The sequence below is a fragment of the Rhinichthys klamathensis genome, unplaced genomic scaffold (assembly GCF_029890125.1).
Source record: "Rhinichthys klamathensis goyatoka isolate OS25496 unplaced genomic scaffold, OSU_Roscu_1.1 h1tg000076l_1, whole genome shotgun sequence".
Taxonomy (NCBI): domain Eukaryota; kingdom Metazoa; phylum Chordata; class Actinopteri; order Cypriniformes; family Leuciscidae; genus Rhinichthys; species Rhinichthys klamathensis.
In genome coordinates, this window is record NW_026606618.1 from 2,557,921 (window position 1) to 2,575,148 (window position 17,228).

General features: G+C 38.4%; 1 protein-coding gene across 4 annotated transcripts in view; it reads left to right on the top strand.

Annotated features, from left to right (window-relative positions):
- The window catches only part of kiaa1549la (KIAA1549-like a), a 48,781-nt gene that overhangs the window by 8,016 nt on the left and 23,537 nt on the right, over window positions 1-17,228 (top strand). For all 4 annotated transcript variants that reach the window (XM_056250894.1, XM_056250896.1, XM_056250895.1 and 1 more), the window contains exons 2-4: window positions 13,039-13,389; window positions 14,482-15,072; window positions 16,385-16,500. In XM_056250894.1, the coding sequence (XP_056106869.1) occupies window positions 13,039-13,389; window positions 14,482-15,072; window positions 16,385-16,500 (1,058 nt within the window). The remainder of the gene's footprint in view (window positions 1-13,038; window positions 13,390-14,481; window positions 15,073-16,384; window positions 16,501-17,228) is intronic.

Sequence of the window (17,228 nt, forward strand, 5' to 3'; positions counted from 1 at the left end):
TTATTTCAACCCAAATTTGGGTCAAATATGGACAAACCCAAATGTTGGGTTAAAAATGTACAGTTGAAAGTGAAAGTTGAAGTTGGGTTAAAATTTAAAGATTATATTTTTAACCCAACATTTGGGTTTGTCCATATTTTACCCAATTTTGGGTTAAAACAACCCAGCATTGTTTAGAGTGTAATAATAGAATAACACTGTTAAATGTAATCTTTAGCAAAAATAAAAATAATAGTATATTTTAGTATATATAATAATAGCAGCCTATATAACCATAACATGAAAATATCAGCTTTTCATTGATAATAATATCATCGATCCCTAATGTTTTGCATTTATTAAACAGCTTCTTGTTCATTTATTGCTATATAACAGCTCTCTTGTTTGTCACTTGCCTATGAGGACATCTGCTATAACACAAGCCAGTCATTTTCAGGTCACGTGCGTCGAGCTAATACTTAGATCCAACCATCTGATGCCAATCGTCTCCCTAAAAGTGTTCCTTTGCCCGGAGCTATGACAAACAAATATGTTTTATTTAATCTGTTTTGTTAATGAATGAACAGATTATGATGTCCATTATCCATGCCATAAACCAAAGAGTTATTGTTTTGCTCCCTCACTTTGATCTATTTTGCTTAGATCAAGGGATTGATGCTGACCCCTTCCAGATGAATACACAATTCAGAGAACCGGTAATGAAATTGAGTGCCAGCTCACACCTGAAAATCTCCTCAGGCTTATGAAACAAGGTTTATGCTGGGGAGGGGCTAATCTGGTTTGTGAGCAAGAAGAAAGGACATTAAAAGGGTCAATAGATGTATAAAGAGAGACATCACTTGTTTTATGGAGCTTTTCGTATAGGGTGGATGTCGTTGATTTGAATATTGTTTTGAAGCTTTTATAGCGCACCCATTTTTTTAGAGGCATTTATCCTACTTCAAAGCTCCAGACTGGCTCAGCTGTGCGGATTTCTGTCTGTCTGTCTTTTGGGCCTGATCGAAATCTGTCCTCGTTTTACTCAACCACTGTTCATTTACCTGGAACTCATAGCTGTGGCCTCATTTGACTCTAGAGGTGTTTGAAATCTAGTCAAAGCGTTGTTCCAGCAAAAATGCGGGAAAACCGGAGCGCAGATATTCTGAGCTAATTGGGCATGTGCATTCGCATAATTCTCTTTGTGCTTGTGGAATCGCTTGCGTAATTAAATCAGGCGGTCGTCTTTGCTCTTGTTGATAGATTTGCCATATTCGATTTTGGTCCTACCCTCAATAGGTCAAACTGTTGCCTTCCTATCTTGAAATAAAAGTACGCTTCATGTTCACACCTGGAATTACCCACATGACAGTGCTCATTAGATGAGAAAAAGGAAAAGATTTGCTTTTTGCATAATGAACTCTGTCCTTGTCCAACCTCAGACGTCATCAGCTTTACCGTTAAAAAATCCCTTAGGGAAAATGATGCCATGTAAAAGGAATGGGATTATCTATTTTTGCCTTCAGAGAAGGCTGATGTTATGTGGCCATGTCATGTTTGCTATGCTAAAGCCCATAATATTCACTGTAATTCGCGTGCAGAATGCATATTTTGAGGACTCTCGGTTGCTCTGCTCTTTTCCCTGGGGGTCAGATTGGCTTGAACATAAGAGATGGTCTGGAAAACTGGGAAAGAGACTGGGGCAAATTCACTAAACAGCTGCGCTACTTTTCTGTGCTGTACCAGCAATCCAGTTTAGGCTATAAATGCACTGAAATAGCGCTTCAGCACGAGTGTTTAAATTAAGTCATTCTTTTCAGGATTACACATCTTTTTTTCTTAGTTTAAGTCCTATTTTTTTAGTCCTTTAAATTCATTCATTAATTTTAGTCAGTGTTATTCGAAATTAAATTGCACCTAATTTTAGTTGACGATAATAACATTTTAGTCATCGAGAGCGCAAAGGCTAATTATTTGTGTTTTAGTGCATTGCTACAGAAATAAGTTAACGTATTCACAACATGACTTACACATTCTGACTAGCACAGTTCAAGTTCACTTTGTCATTTTGTACAGAGTAGGGTTGTCAAACACACCGGTTTTGAGTATCAAAGGTAGGGATGGGACGGTATGAAAATTTCATATCACGATTATAGTGACCAAAGTTATCACGATTATCAATATTATCACGGTTTTGTTAAAATGAGATGGAAATGTTCAAAAAGAACTGATGCTCACCCTGAAAACATTTGAAAATCAACAAACAAAAAAATACAATTAGCAAGCTAGCAGCTATGCACTTTTTTAAGCATAAACATTATATTAACATTAACATGGAACCCTGAGAGTGAGAGGTATAAGTTTTACTAGTGCAGGTTTTAATGAACCCGTCATTAAACCCTATCATTAATAATGATAATAACACTTATGGATGTGTGTAAGTTATTATGACTGAATATTATTATTGTTATGAATAAATAATAAATCACTTTCTTCTCTCTCTCTCTCTCTCTCTCTCTCTCTCTCTCTCTCTCTCTCTCTCTCTCTCTCTCTCTCTCTCTCTCTCTCTCTCACACTCACACACGCGCGCACGCACGCACGCACACACACTTTAAATGAACAAAATATGTTGGTTGGGTCAGGGTGACTAAACTACTGGAATACTTATAATGACTGTTGTAAATAGCAACGCACTACTACACAGCGCACATCCATGTCTCGGATCACCGTGGACGCAATCTCTGGTTTCATTCAAATGTGTATGTCTTGCGTCTCAGTTTTGACTGTTTTGAAAATTAAATCAGAGTAATTTAGTATTAATACTACAACAATATTGTTGTAGTGATCACATTTACTTTACGATTGATTTGGACACTGTAACTTGTATAGTGCTAATGGATTTATAAACCGGCAAGATTTAAAAACATTAAGTTAATCACAATTCAATATTTCATGTCCCTTAAATTATTTCTGTGGTAAAAAATAAAAAAATAAAACTGTAATAAGTTTACTATGAATGAATACAATACATTATCCCTTAAATGTCACCCTTAATAGTTTGAATATGTTCGTTCGTCTTGGCTCAAATCCACTTGCTGTAAAACTTTTCTCTTCGCGTGAGATAATGAAATAATTCATCTCCAATAAATTTTTTGTCTAATTATTTGCCCAAGTTAGTTGTGCTATTAAGGTACAAATTAACTCAGTGGGTGGTTGTCACGTAACGTTAGATGACTTAGCAGATTTGACGTGTTTCCCCCTTTTGCAGCGACTTTCCTCTTGCAAGATTTGCAGACAGGATGCCCATCCTCGATTAAATTGCCCTCGGGACTCTTGTAATAGCCAAAATACGACCATACCTCCGATTTTGTCCTCTTGGATGGCTGAAAAATCTCCCGTGCGCTGTCACTGACTTCCGCCATGTCTTCTCGCGCAAAAAAAACAACATTGTATCTGCGCGCCTGCTGAGTGCTCGCGCCTGCGTCAGACTGATTCTGGCTGGACAGGATTTACCGCGAGTTTTCAAAATCACGATAATCAAACACGGTTTTTATGATAATTAAATTTTAAACGATAATACTAACCGCCAGGACATTTTATCGTGGTTTATCGTGAAACCGGTAATCGTCCCATCCCTAATCAAAGGTTTCTATTTACAGTGTGTTTTTACAAGCGTTGAGGGTTGTAGCCAATCACAATCATATGTGTTGAGCGCAAGAACGCAGTGGCCTATCAGAGGTGCTATACATAGGTCAACACTGCTGAAAACACACAAGGTTTTGTTCAACACAAGACGCGCACTTGTGAATTGTACAAATGAATCTCTTATTTTCATCGTGTTTACACTTTGTTGGTTTTAAAGATTAACACTGGTCATGCACTAATTTGCAAGCCAACTTGGTTTTGAAATTATGAGTAAAATAAGTGGCCCTATCATACACCCGGCGAAATATGGCGCCTGGCGCAACGCAAGTGTTTTTTGCTAGTTTCAGCCTGATGCGGTTATCATTTTAATGTCCTGTGCCGCGTTGTTTAAATAGCAAATGCATTTGCACCTATTTGTGCGCCCGTGGGCGTGCTGGTCTGAAAATTAGGTGTGTTCAGGCGCATTGTTGGCGCGTTGCTATTTTGAGGCAACTGAAACAAACTGCTAAAGTCAATGGCGCAATATATATATTTTTTTATTTAAAGAGAGCGTTAGTAATGTGCGCCTATAGGCGGATCCACAACGCGTGTACACTTTGTCCCATAGATGGTCTGCTTGCGCGCTTTAACCTCCGTTTCCTCGCTAGAGAAGAGTAAATTTTTTCTGCTTGCATATTCCGCCATGTAAATAGCAAATCCACCATGGCACGAGCGCAACTGGCTTTTAAAGGGAATGGGAGATGAGACTCTGATTGGTTTATTGCACATTACGCTCCAAAAAACACCCCTTACTCAAGAGACGACAACCCTTTTAGACCATGCGCCGGTTACCCCGACCATTTTCCCGTCATTAAACTAGCAAAATTGGATTCGGACATGCCCTAAGTGCACTTGCGCTATGCACTTTAGACCATGTGCTTAGATCGTTAAAATAGGGCCTAAGATCTGTGGTTAGCAATAGCATTATGTAAAGAGACTCGGTTTGTTTAACAGCATGGTTTTATAAGTAAATTTCGAAAGTGTCATATTTTTTTAAAACGTAAATTGCTACATAAAGACTACAACAGTTGTTTGGTTCGTTAAGCAAGTAAACTCACATTCTTAAAGTAGTTGTTCTTTTTTTAGTAACTTGTTTAGATTTAAATAAAAACACGATGGTGCTAAAATAACAGAAAGTCTTGACACTAGCAGTAGGCGCTACTTATTCTTAGCAAACCAGAGAGAGTGAGACACTCATTCAGTTTTAATGGGGTTTGCAATAACCCGCCTTGCCCATGAGACTCTTGAGTCAAGTGCATCAAAGGTGTCCTGCACGAGCTCCTGAATATTACAACATATTCCGGAAGGGAATATGGAATCTTTTCCAGTCTGTGTAAAAATTGATATCACTTCCAGTCAATCCCAGAGGTGAAACTAACCAGGTCTGACAGTTGTGTAATGCTGTGAAAGATTGGGAAAAGTAAAACAAACATAGAAAAGCATCATTTGAGCCTGCAGGTTTTGCGCAGGAGGCTGAGGAGACACATGCCGTTACGAGGATTGATGGGAAGGTAGCATGAGGGCTTGTGGAATTTCACTTTTGCTGTGTTGGCATGTTGAGCGCTCGGCATCTGATTGGTAATTTCATCTCGAGTCAAAATAAATCAATCATTGCATGCTTATTGTTTTGGTTCTTGTTCTTGCACTTTCCATTTATGTTTGCATTTTTAAATGCTAGATGATGTAATATTTTCGACTGCATCATCATTCTTTTTTTAAACCTTCGCCGGAGAGTATGATTAGTGTAAGTCAGTCACATACACCATTTTTTTTCCCCCAGACTCGACGGGGACTAGATAACCTACCCAGTGCCCATGCGAGGAAGTCACATGACCCCCCTTTATCCAATCAGGCAGTGCTCGGTGATGCTTACACAGATGTGTGATGGTGTTTGCCTCATCAGTTAGAGAGGCTGGAGGGGTACAGGCTGTTATTTTAATCAGATCTGTGTTTGTATCTTCTTCAATAATTCATGTCATCATCCTTTCAGCTAAACGAAGCCACAGCTTTTATGATTACTGCAGCTCAATGGCTCACTTTTTAGGATTGTGACATAAATGGGGAAATCAGTGACATATTTGAATTACATTTCTCTCCACAGTTTACATTCTTATTGCTGTGATGCAAAAATCTTATTTTGAAAAATGATAATGCTGATTTAAATGTAAAAATAATTGTATTACAGTAATTCTATACTGCAACACTATATATAGAAATACGGTTATTAATGTTAAAGCCACATAACTTCCTTCTGAAAATAATTGATGATGGATGATAGGGAATGGATTGATGACTCCTGCTCAAGTAAACGATGAATCAATCTTAAATATTTGGTTGGCATCTCATATCTTTTCCATAGATTATACTGAATATACAGTATTATCTCTACTTTGGCCATTTTGCTACTTTTTCAATATGACTGGAGCAAAGACAAGAAATGATGGAAGAAATCAGAAAATGTCACAAGCAAGATTCAAACTTACAACTCACTCATTAGCACCAAAGCTCAAGGCCATAATATTTATTCAGGCTTATACCATATGCAATATTATTTATGAAATTAATACTATTTACTCACCCTCATGTAGGGCTGAGTGATATAGCAAGAAATATGAGAAATACAATTTTTTTTTTTATAAATCATGAAATATAACTTGATAATGCTGTCAGCTTGAAGACTATCCCGACTGACTGGAGCCTGGAGAAACCAGAGGGTTCTTTAATTACATTTTAGAATATAGTTTATTAACAAAAATAGAATAACATAATGTAAATGTTTAACTGCGAAAACATGCTGTTCTGCCTTAAAACAATAGAAGTTAGGTTGCCTTGTAACGTTATAAAATAGTAGCAGTAAACATCTCAAATATTTAAAGTTCACTGTTAGATATAGTCCAAAAATATTACCTATGCATTGGTTTTACATCTATGAAATGATTTAAAGGTAGAATTTTTTGTAAAAAGTGCAATATTTAAACATTGTAAACCAGTCATCATGCTACACAGGTTAACATGCGACATGAAACATTTCGTATTCTCTGTGTTGTCGCTGGGATAGTACCTTTTTAGGTGATGGAAAAGGTTTGTTGCTTTTCACTCCTTGGTTGGAACTGACCAACGACTTATTTTGCAGACCGACTGGGCCAGTTCACACAGAATGGGTTTTTGCCCTCCACTACACTGTTTTTCTATGTAAACACACGCTGGTGTCATGTTCTCATTGGTTGATTGTCTTGATTGTTCACAGGTGTTTCTTGTTAGTCATTAGTCTTGGTGTACAAATAGCCCTCATGTTTCCATTGTATTTTGTCTAATTTTGTTTGTTTAACCGCTGTTGGTTAGTCTCATGTAACCAAGTCAAATTCACGTTTTTTGTGATGGTGTGTCAGTGCCGGTTTCCATGCCGCCGGTGTCTGTACCGGTGTCCGTGCTGGTGCCCATGCTGGGTTTCCGTGCCAGTGTCCGTGCTGGTGCCCGTGCCGGGTTTCCGCGCCAGTGTCCGTGCTGGTGCCCGTGCCGGTGTCCGTGCTGGTGCCCATGCCGGTGTCCGTGCCGGGTTTCCGTGGCAGGTTTCCGCCGTGCCGTGCCGGGTTTACATGCTGGTTTCCGTGCCGGTGCCCCTGCCAATGCCGGGTTTCTGTGCCGGGTTTCCGTGCCGGTGTCCATGCCGTGCCGGTCTCCGTGCCAGGTTTCCATGCCGGTGAGCCCGTGCCGGGTTTTCGTGCTGTTGTCCGTGCTGGTGCCGGTGTCCACGTTCATGTTCTGCATAAACCGGCCCTTAATCTGCACTTCATTGCTTTTAAGAAACCCAAACCACTGCCATATAATTGACGTTGTGTTACCTTTTTTCCCAACCAATTCCTCTGCTTTGGAGGGTAATGCAAGTTCACTTTTGCTTTTGTTTCCCTCACCGGCTTCCTGCACGGACTGGCTGTTGTCACGTTTATTTCAGCTGTGTTATAGACTGGTAGGGTAATCCATATGTCCAGAGCTTTTATCGAGATCTCGATATGATACCATTTATCACCCAGCCCTACCATCATGTCATTCCAGTCTCATGTGCTTTTTGAAGAATCAACAGCAAATGGGTTTGAAATGACATGGGGGTAAAAAAAAAGGATGTATGATTTGTTTGGATGAACTATGCTTATAAATGCAAAATCTGGAGATAAACATGTTAAATATAATTTAATACACAGCATCTTCCTTTTTAAAGATAGTGATGTTCAGCACGGATATTGATGCACAGTTTGGCCATGCCATGTTGCTTTTAGACGTAGGGTCCAGATGCTTAGCCAGCACTTGAATTATTCAAAGACGGGCTGTGCTCTGCAGTACTTACCCATCCCAGTGTTCTCAGCAGGTGTGCCACGGTATATCAACTCTAAAAACACATATAGCCATCAGCAGAGGGATAAACTTTAATACAGCTCAAATCTCAAATCTGCTTGCCACTGCTGTTACCTCAGCTCTCCGCCAAGAGCACACTGTTCCCTGTCTCTCAGATTTATCCCCTGCCTCATCTAAAAACAGTGATGGTGTTGGTGTGTGTGGGATGTGTGTGTCCGCCATGCCCCTAATTTCCTTGCTCACAGCATTTTAAAATACACCGAAGGATGTGGGTTGTTGCTTAGTTCAAGGGAGGCCCTAAGGTGTTGTTTTTGTACCGGCTGTTCATATATTATGATGCATTAATTTCCCATGCCTTTAGAAAAAAGAACCGGGATTTTATACTTTAAAGGGATAGTTCAACCAAAAATGAAAATTCTGCTGTTGTTAATCAACCTCCAACCCATTTGAATGCTGTCAGGTGTCTGAGCAAGAACTTCCAGGAATAGAATCTGAATGTAAACATGAATACCCAAAGCAAATGTGCTGTGTTGTCTTAATTTAGTCTGGCCTTATCCTACCCTGCCCTGCTGGGAGCAGTTTGTTGAAATTGGAGTCAATTGTTTCTTTTTTCATTTTCTTGCTGGCAGCTCCCAGTTGTTTAGTAGCTAAGCTACAAGCCAATTTTTAAGGAGCTACAGTATGAGCTATGCCCTGAACGTGATTAATTTAACATTATTGAGTGGCATATTTTTAGTTTTGAACATCTAATGATTAATAAACAGTCCTAAACATCTTCAGAAACACAGACCTTCATCTTAACTAAAAAAGTGCCATGGTACTATGATAATACAATGTTTTGGGGCATATACCCTGGTATTCTTTGAAGTACCTTGGAGTACCATTGGAATATCAGATAATTATTCAGTACCATGGCTTTACCATCTGATATCATCATTGCACCATGGCACCGCAAACCAGGAACCAGGTACCAGGAACAGAAACCAGGTTTTTTCAAAGAACGATAGAAGGCCTTAGCCTGACTACGTCAGACTTCGCACTTCCGCTCAATTTCAGTTCGCTTCTGGACTCAGTCTGAGATAGCGACCTGTCTCTCAGTTTTCCCCCGGCCTGAAAACAGCCGGCCAATCAACGAACAGAGGGCGGGCTGAGAGCCGTGACGTAGACGCTAAGCGCCGAGTTTAAGATTGTATTTTAGGTTAGGGAAATCGAAAACGACCGCAGATATGGAGATATGGGATGCAATTCACTCTGTTGTGGAGAATATTCCCGGTGTTGTGCCGAATTTCGACCCCCGCCAAATTATTACCCCCCTAGCATTGGTAGGTTTAGGATTAGTTGTGGGGGAGGGGTTAGGATTAGGGGTGGGGTTGGGATTAGGCAATCAGATACTGACTTCAACGAGGGGGGTAATAAGTTGGCAGGGGGTCGAAATTCGGCACAACACCGGCATTTGCAAACTGAAGCCCGAACAAGAAGAGGTGATGTTTAAGTTGGAGAGAGAGGTAATTGCGTTATGTGATTGGCTTACGGGTAACCAATGATTTTATACTTCAGACAAGCGCCCCCCCGCGAGAAAGAAAACACTTTTCAATTATGCCATTCCAGACTCTGTCTACGAAGCAAAGTGAAGTAGCAGAGTTTGGTATAACCAGGCTAAGAAGGCCTTGCTTGCAAATTTAGTGTATTTTCTTCCACTTAATAGTTTTTTAGCCCAGGCTCATTGGAAAAATGTGCCTGTGAATGGCATTTCTGCTAAATTATATTACGTCGCTTTGCTTTATATTACAGTGTGTTTCGCAACACTTTCAAAGTAAAATGTCCTATGAGTGGCACTCAAAGCTTGTTTAGTTTTATTTGAAACGTAAATCTGGTAATGTTTTATTATGTTGGTTGTATCGTGGCAGTTGGGAAATGAAATGTGCAGAGAGTGGTGCTAATAGGTTAACGCTCTATTGCAATTAAAAAATAACGTAAACAAAAAATACATATGGAGCTGGTTATATTATAGGTGATATATGATGTAAATGTGAATGTTTTTTAAATAATTAAATAGGACAAAAAAAAATATTTTTTTGAGCCATAATATCATTTTTTAACTGTACATGATACTAATGCAGACATGTCTCCACAGCTGAGACTTCTGTGCAGCGTCTACGGTCAGTGTGGAATGATTTTGATATGCGACACTCAAAGTGCTTTCTGTCCTGAGGGTTGATGGGTGTTCGTTTGGACGACATCCCATTCCATGTCAAAGCATTTAATCTGCTTCATTGCGCATAGACGCCCTAATCTGCTTTGCTGTATAATTTTTTGATGTTGGAAATATGAAATATGCCACATGTTTATAGAAATATGATTTTTAAATAGCAAAAAGCTCTGATAAAGGAATATTTTACCAGATTTTTTTTTTTTTTAACAATTACTCACCCTCATGTTCCAAACCTCTATGGCATTCTTTATTCTGTGGAACATAAAAAATTAAGTTTTGAATATTAGATATTGTTTTTTTTCCATGGAATTACAGTGAATGTGAACTGTAGAATTCAAGCTTGAGAAGGACACAAATGCAAAGTATCATAAAAAGTCAACTTGACTATGCGATAGCTTTGAACAGACCTCAAGAACCAGATCATTCTGATTCGTTAATGAATCAACAAATTGATTATCGTATTTGTGAATCAGATCAATAGATTCATTGAAAAGATCTGACTAAAAAAAACCCCTGATCAATCCACAAATTGCTTTTTCCACTTTTAACTGATTTGCTAACAAATTCAACTACCACTTTCACTTTACAGAGAATAATGACTTATATTTCAGTCTGTTTCTCACACAAACATATCAAATGGCTTTGAAGTACTGGAATATAGTCATATGTACCACTTTTTTGTGGTTCATCTTTGTCATTTCAGAGCTTGAAAGCCCATTCCTTTTATTGTATTGAAAAAATGGCCCAGATACTGTACAAAAATTCACCTGTTTTGTTCATATGGGTTTGGAATGACAATTTATTTTTATTTTTTTGCGTGAACTATCCCTTTAAATCTTCTTTACTATTTTGACAAACAGATGTAATGCTGTTACCTTCGCAATGCCACAACAAGATGCAACAAAAGCAGATGGGATCTATGAATAGACTACGGATACGGATCTTTCCTGCTGGAATGGTGTGACTCCATGCTTTGGTTCCCCATATACTCCCTCATGGGCTTCAGTGGCTTTGGCCTGGTACCCATCAGCCCCCTTCACCACCTGTCCTCATAATGGAGAAGGTCCATGTTTTTCTAGCCCCCTGATGTCTACAATATGCAGTGGCTCTAAAAACATGTCCTTCATTTTTAACATTTGACATTATTGATTCGGAAGCTCCCACAATATGCAGTGGGACCCGTTTGAGACCAGGCCACGCACTTGGGGGTTGTGATGGATGAAGCCTTCTTGGCATTTACCATCCTGTCTTCCAATCAACTCACTCTGTTCTGCCTAGCTGTAGAGTTTGATTGGCTCAGCTCACTGACCCAAGTCATGTGACACATTACGGCGCACTTAAATCTCAGGCCGTCAGAAAGCGTACTCAAGTGTCTAGAGCTTTCAGAGTTCATTGCTATCCCGTTCACAGGAAGTGCAGTCATTAGGATGATGGGTTGGATGCACACCCAGAGCCCCCTTCACATGACATCTCATCTTCTCTCTTGCTGCCTGTTAATCAGGACAATCCCATATGTTCGAACTGTCAGAGCAGGTGGCTATCTGTTGGAGGATAGGAATTTGACGTGACCGCTTACAGAACCCACGCAATACATTGCATTATGCTTAAATTGCACACACATCTATCTGTCATCTATCTATCTATCTATCTATCTATCTATCTTGTTTTTGAAAATATCTTTAAAGAAATCTTTTAAAAAGTATTGTATCATGTCATATTCCATTGAGAACTGTTTTTATGATCAAACTGGAATCCTGAAATAACATATTGAGTACACTATTATAATATAATGTTGTGAATGCTTTATTATTGTATGTTTTAGTGTGTTGTTACGGAAAGAGCGTCTTCACAACATTACTTACACATTCTGATAGTGTGTAACTTAGTTCACACTTGTGGTTTTGCGTCATCTTTGTGTAAGTTGTAATGGCGTCAGATGTACCGGTAAGTTAATATTACGTTTATGTTGCGTGTGTATACTGTATATCTGACTAAAAGGATGTGATTGGGTGAGTTAATTAACAAAGCACTTGAGCTTTAGGCTGTTCACTAGGAGCAAAGAGAGTGAGAAAGGGACCAAGAGAGCTCGCAGCACCCAAGTAAACCCTTCACATTTCTAATTTGGTCCTCCGGCTAAAGGATTTATGATTAATGTCCACAAGTCACTATATTGTATGACTCCGTCCGTGTTATGTTCCCCAAGATAAAAATAAAGTAAAGAGCTGTAAAGGTCGATTAATCACGATATTAATCATCTCAGAAGGACTCGCCAGCGGTCCGGGATGGAAGTCAATTTTCTTTTCTGAGTTGTTAAGCAAGCTAAATAATTTAAAGACACCCAAGAGAGTAATGTTATTTTAGAGGGACTTTAAGTAAGTGTGAAAAAAAAAAAAAACTTGCCTTCAACATACACGCAAAAATATTTTTCTTAAGTAACATTTTTGTCCTTTTTTTTACTATAAAAAATCTACATTGTGGGAGTTGTTTACAGAGAATGTATTTCAAATTCAGGTATATTTCTTGTTGTATGCTACAATTAAGCAAGCAAGCAGGCTTGTTTCTCCCTCAATTTTTCCTCTGTCTCAAATACCTTGAGAGCAATTTAATACAGCGCATTATCATTAATGCTGATTAAGTGTGTCATTAGGTTCACAATCTTAATGCAGCTGCCTCTAATGCCGTCAAGTATTTCGAATCTTGCCTCGACAAATGAAATCATATTATTTTTAAGATTTTCACTCGGTGAAAATCCTTCCTTCTATAAGAGTGATGTTTATTATTTTGCACCATAACATCTCCTTTTATTTCATTACCAGATGAAGCAAAGGTGGAGGCATCAGGGCAACCCTTCAGTCCTTCCCGGGATCCAACCGGAGCCCCAAACATCACAGTCTCATCCTCACTATTGGAGGATGAAGACTTTGCCTCGCAGTTTCACTCCCCACCAGCGAGGGCAGAAAGCACAAGGGAGCAGCCTGTGTTCGCCTCAGTGCAGACCCTGCAGGTTGCAGAAACAGAGCCTCAAGCGCTGGTGCATTCTCTGCCCTCCCCACCCGGCAACAGTGACAATCGCACCAATCAAAAGTCCCCTGGGGAGCTGGCCGTCAGAGTGCCAAATCCACCGTCCCCGGCACAGAAAATCAACAGTGTCTTGACCACTAGCCCAGGTACCGCTCGATTATGAAGCGTCGAATGAATGCTGTGTACAAAAATCAAGTGATATATTGAAAGGTGTCTCTTTTCAGGGACTGATTTGCTGATTTGATGTTGTCATCATCCCTTCTTCATCATTTGTTCATCATTATCATCAACGTCATCATCATTTTCAAGGTCATTGTGTTTGTTGTTACCATCATCATCAACATTTTTCTTTACAACAATCCCTTTAAAGTCAACATGAAATTGCATTCACGTCCCATTTTACTTGGTCAACGTGACATTTTCTGAGTAAAACGGTAGTTCAATAAATGTAAGACTTCATCAGAAATTGATTGGATTGTGAAATATTAGACTGTTAATATTGTTTTGAAAGAAATGAATACTTTTATTGAGCAAGGATGCATTAAATTGATTAAAAGTGACAGTAAAGACATTTATAATTTTACAAAAGAACATATTGATCTTTCTATTAAAAAAATTATCATGGTTTCCACAGAAATATTAAGCAGCAGTGTTTTTAACACTAATAACAATAATAATAAGTGTTTCTTGAGCAACAAATCAGCATATTCGAATGATTTTTGAAGGATCGTGTAAAGAAGGATGCTGAAAATTCAGCTTTGCCAACACAGGAATAAATTAAATTTTAAAATAAATGAAAATAGAAAAGAGTTCTTTTAAATTGTAATAATATTTCACAATATTACTATTTTTACTCTATTTTTTCCTGTATTTTACCCCAAACTTTCAAACAAGTAGTGTATTGGGTCGATTTTGATTTCATGTTGTTGTTAAAGCTGAAGAATGTAATTTTTGTGCATCCCAACTAGTCCGACACCACAAAATTGACTTTCACTGAATCTGTTGAATCAATGGGAAATAAAATCATTATCTTCAGTTGCATTTGGTTTGATGATTCTAGTGGCACAAAAATTACACACTTCAACAAGTCCTTCTACTGAATAATCCCCCAGAGCTACATGTGTCCTCTAGCTAGCACATGTCCTATGTGTCATTCTTCACCATCAGCGAGCATTCATGTGTCCTCAATCTCACTTCCTGCTCCTGAGGTGGCTCACTCAAACGTTCTCTGCTTTCAGACGAGACCCTCAGTGAATTCCCCAGGAACCCTGATTTACCCACCGCCTCGGGTTCCTCTTTCATGCCTGTGGCAGACACAGACGCCACCCTCACTGACAATGTGACAACTTCGGTCTCCATTTCTGCTTTTAACGCCACCTCTCCTGAAAGCGCTTCAGCACGCAACATCTCCCACACTGTGACCAGCGACAGTCTCCAACTCACCACAGTGACCACCACGACTGTCACACCCCTAACTGTGACATCCATGACCGTGACTCCGCCCACCGCCGTCGTTGTGGCGAAAGAGGTCACGACCAGCATCCCCACCACAACGACCACCCAAACCACTACAACCGAGACGGAACCGCCCACAACTACAACCACCACCACAACCACTACGACAACTACTACCACCACCACAAAAGTAGCGCCTACGACCACAAAACCGCCCACAATCACTTTAGCAACTACCACAATGACAATGACAACCCCTCTTCAAACCACCGCTGTATCTACCTCTGGAAGTACCACGACTGAACTAGCCATCCCCTCTACTGACAGTGCTCCTTTGACCTGCAATGTGACCGAAAGGTTATGGGTGAAAACAGGTGAGCCCCTGTTTACTATATTAGCGTTTATCTGCACGTGTAAAGGAATTATGCCACAAATCTGAGCTGAATGTAATTTACATTCTATTACAGCATATTTAGCATCTCATTCAACTGAATTGTTGAAATAATATTGTGCGCAAAGTGCCGCCAGTGTGTGTGAATTTACCACTGAGAGTTTTTTTTGCATGACCTCTGTTTAGGTCTTGATATAACTTGCATGTTGCTGCAAACAAACATTTTTTTGGGCATAAAGAGTTACGTTTTAAGTGAAACCCAGTCAGCACACCTACATTTTTTCCAGTTACCCATGGTTTTGCTTTGTATGTAAATTCTTTTGGGGTTTGTTCGGCATGTTCCTGTTGAGATTGGAGGATAAAATGTATTGTTTTTAAAAAGTTTCATCAGGAAAAACATAGATTATTCTGTTGAATTTTAAACTCTTAAATAGATAAAAAAAAAAAAAAACATAAGTCTTAGAAAAAAACATACAAAAGTCTAAATATAAATAATTACAAATATAAAATATACAATAATTTCACAAGAGATGGGTAAATAATGTTTTCTGGCGGGTTTCTTTGCGTTGGTTGGGTGTTCTTAAATATATTTTTTACTTTGCTTTATCATTATTTTCATATAGGGAATGTATAGGATTTATCCATGTCAAATGTATAAAAATAGATTAGTTAGTTTCAAGTGATTTAATAATTAATTAATTAATTATATATTTTTGGTAATTATTTCAGTGTTTTACATTGATACATTTTGTATTTCCCTATAGTGATTGTTTGTTTTCTTATAAATAATAAGAAAAATATGATTATTCAAATCAAAATGAATTGTCAATGCACATGTAAATCTTTACAAAAGGATTTTAAAATGACCTGATTTTTTTGGTTGACAGTGTTTTGTGCAAACAAGCGCACTTAGTCATATAGCTTAACATTTTTCAGTATTTCCAATTAGATTTTAATTTAATTAAAAAATAATAATAAACAGCTATGGAATGATGAATAAACATGCAGTAACATTTTAAAAAATAAAGCCATTTTGACATTTAAATTATGCTCAGCTTATTACAGCGGAGCCAAATGACAAAACCAATGTACTAGTGCACATATCTTATAAAAGGCTTTATTATGCAAATAATATTATGCAGTCATTTTACTCCTTTCCGACATTCTACAGTGATGGCATATGCACTGCAGTGAAACCAACATGTTCACAGGAATGGCTGTCTCCCTTGGGATATGGGCTGCTTTGATGTTAGAAAATCCTGATATTCACAAGTGTTGTATCATTTTCCCCCCAGTGCTGTCCATCCAGATGCGCCGAAATCGCCTAGAAGCTGGAATGAGACAGAACCTGTCTAAAGGTTTCACACATGCGCTGCAGAAAGCATTCAACGACAGCAACATCCATGTTCAGGTTGGTAGTTTTACACTGTCGGTGAATAATAAGGGAAACACCTTTTATAAAAGTTCAAAAGTATGGGATCGGTAATGTTTTGAATGTTTTTGAAATAAATCTCTCATGCTCACCAAGGCTGTATTTATTTGATCAAAAATACAGTAAAAACAGAAACATTGGGAAATATTATTACAATTTACAATAACTGTTTTCTATTTTAAGAAGTCATGTATTTTTGTGAAAAAGCTAAATTTTTAGCATCATTACTCCAGTCTTCAATGATCCTCCAGAAATCATTCTAATATGCGGATTTGCTGCTCAAGAAACATTTCTTATTATTATCAATATTGAATATTTTGTGGAAACCATGATAGATTGTTTTAAGGATTATTTGATTAACAGAATGTAAAAAAACAGCATTTATTTGAAATAGAAATCTTAATAAATGTCTTTACTGTTTTGATCAATTTAATGTGTCCTCCTTGCTGAATAAAAGTATTCATTTCTTTAAAAAGAAGAAGAAAGAAAATACTGACCTCAAACTTTTGAACAGTAGTATATCTTTTTAAATTAAATTGTAGTTGGCTACTTACTGAATACTGGGCCATATACACTCACTGGCCGCTTTATTAGGTACACATTGCTAGTACCAGGTTGCATCCTTTTGCTTTCAGAACTGCTTTAATTCTTCGTGGCATAGATTTAACAAGGTGCTGAAAACATTTCTTAGAGATTTGGTCCATATT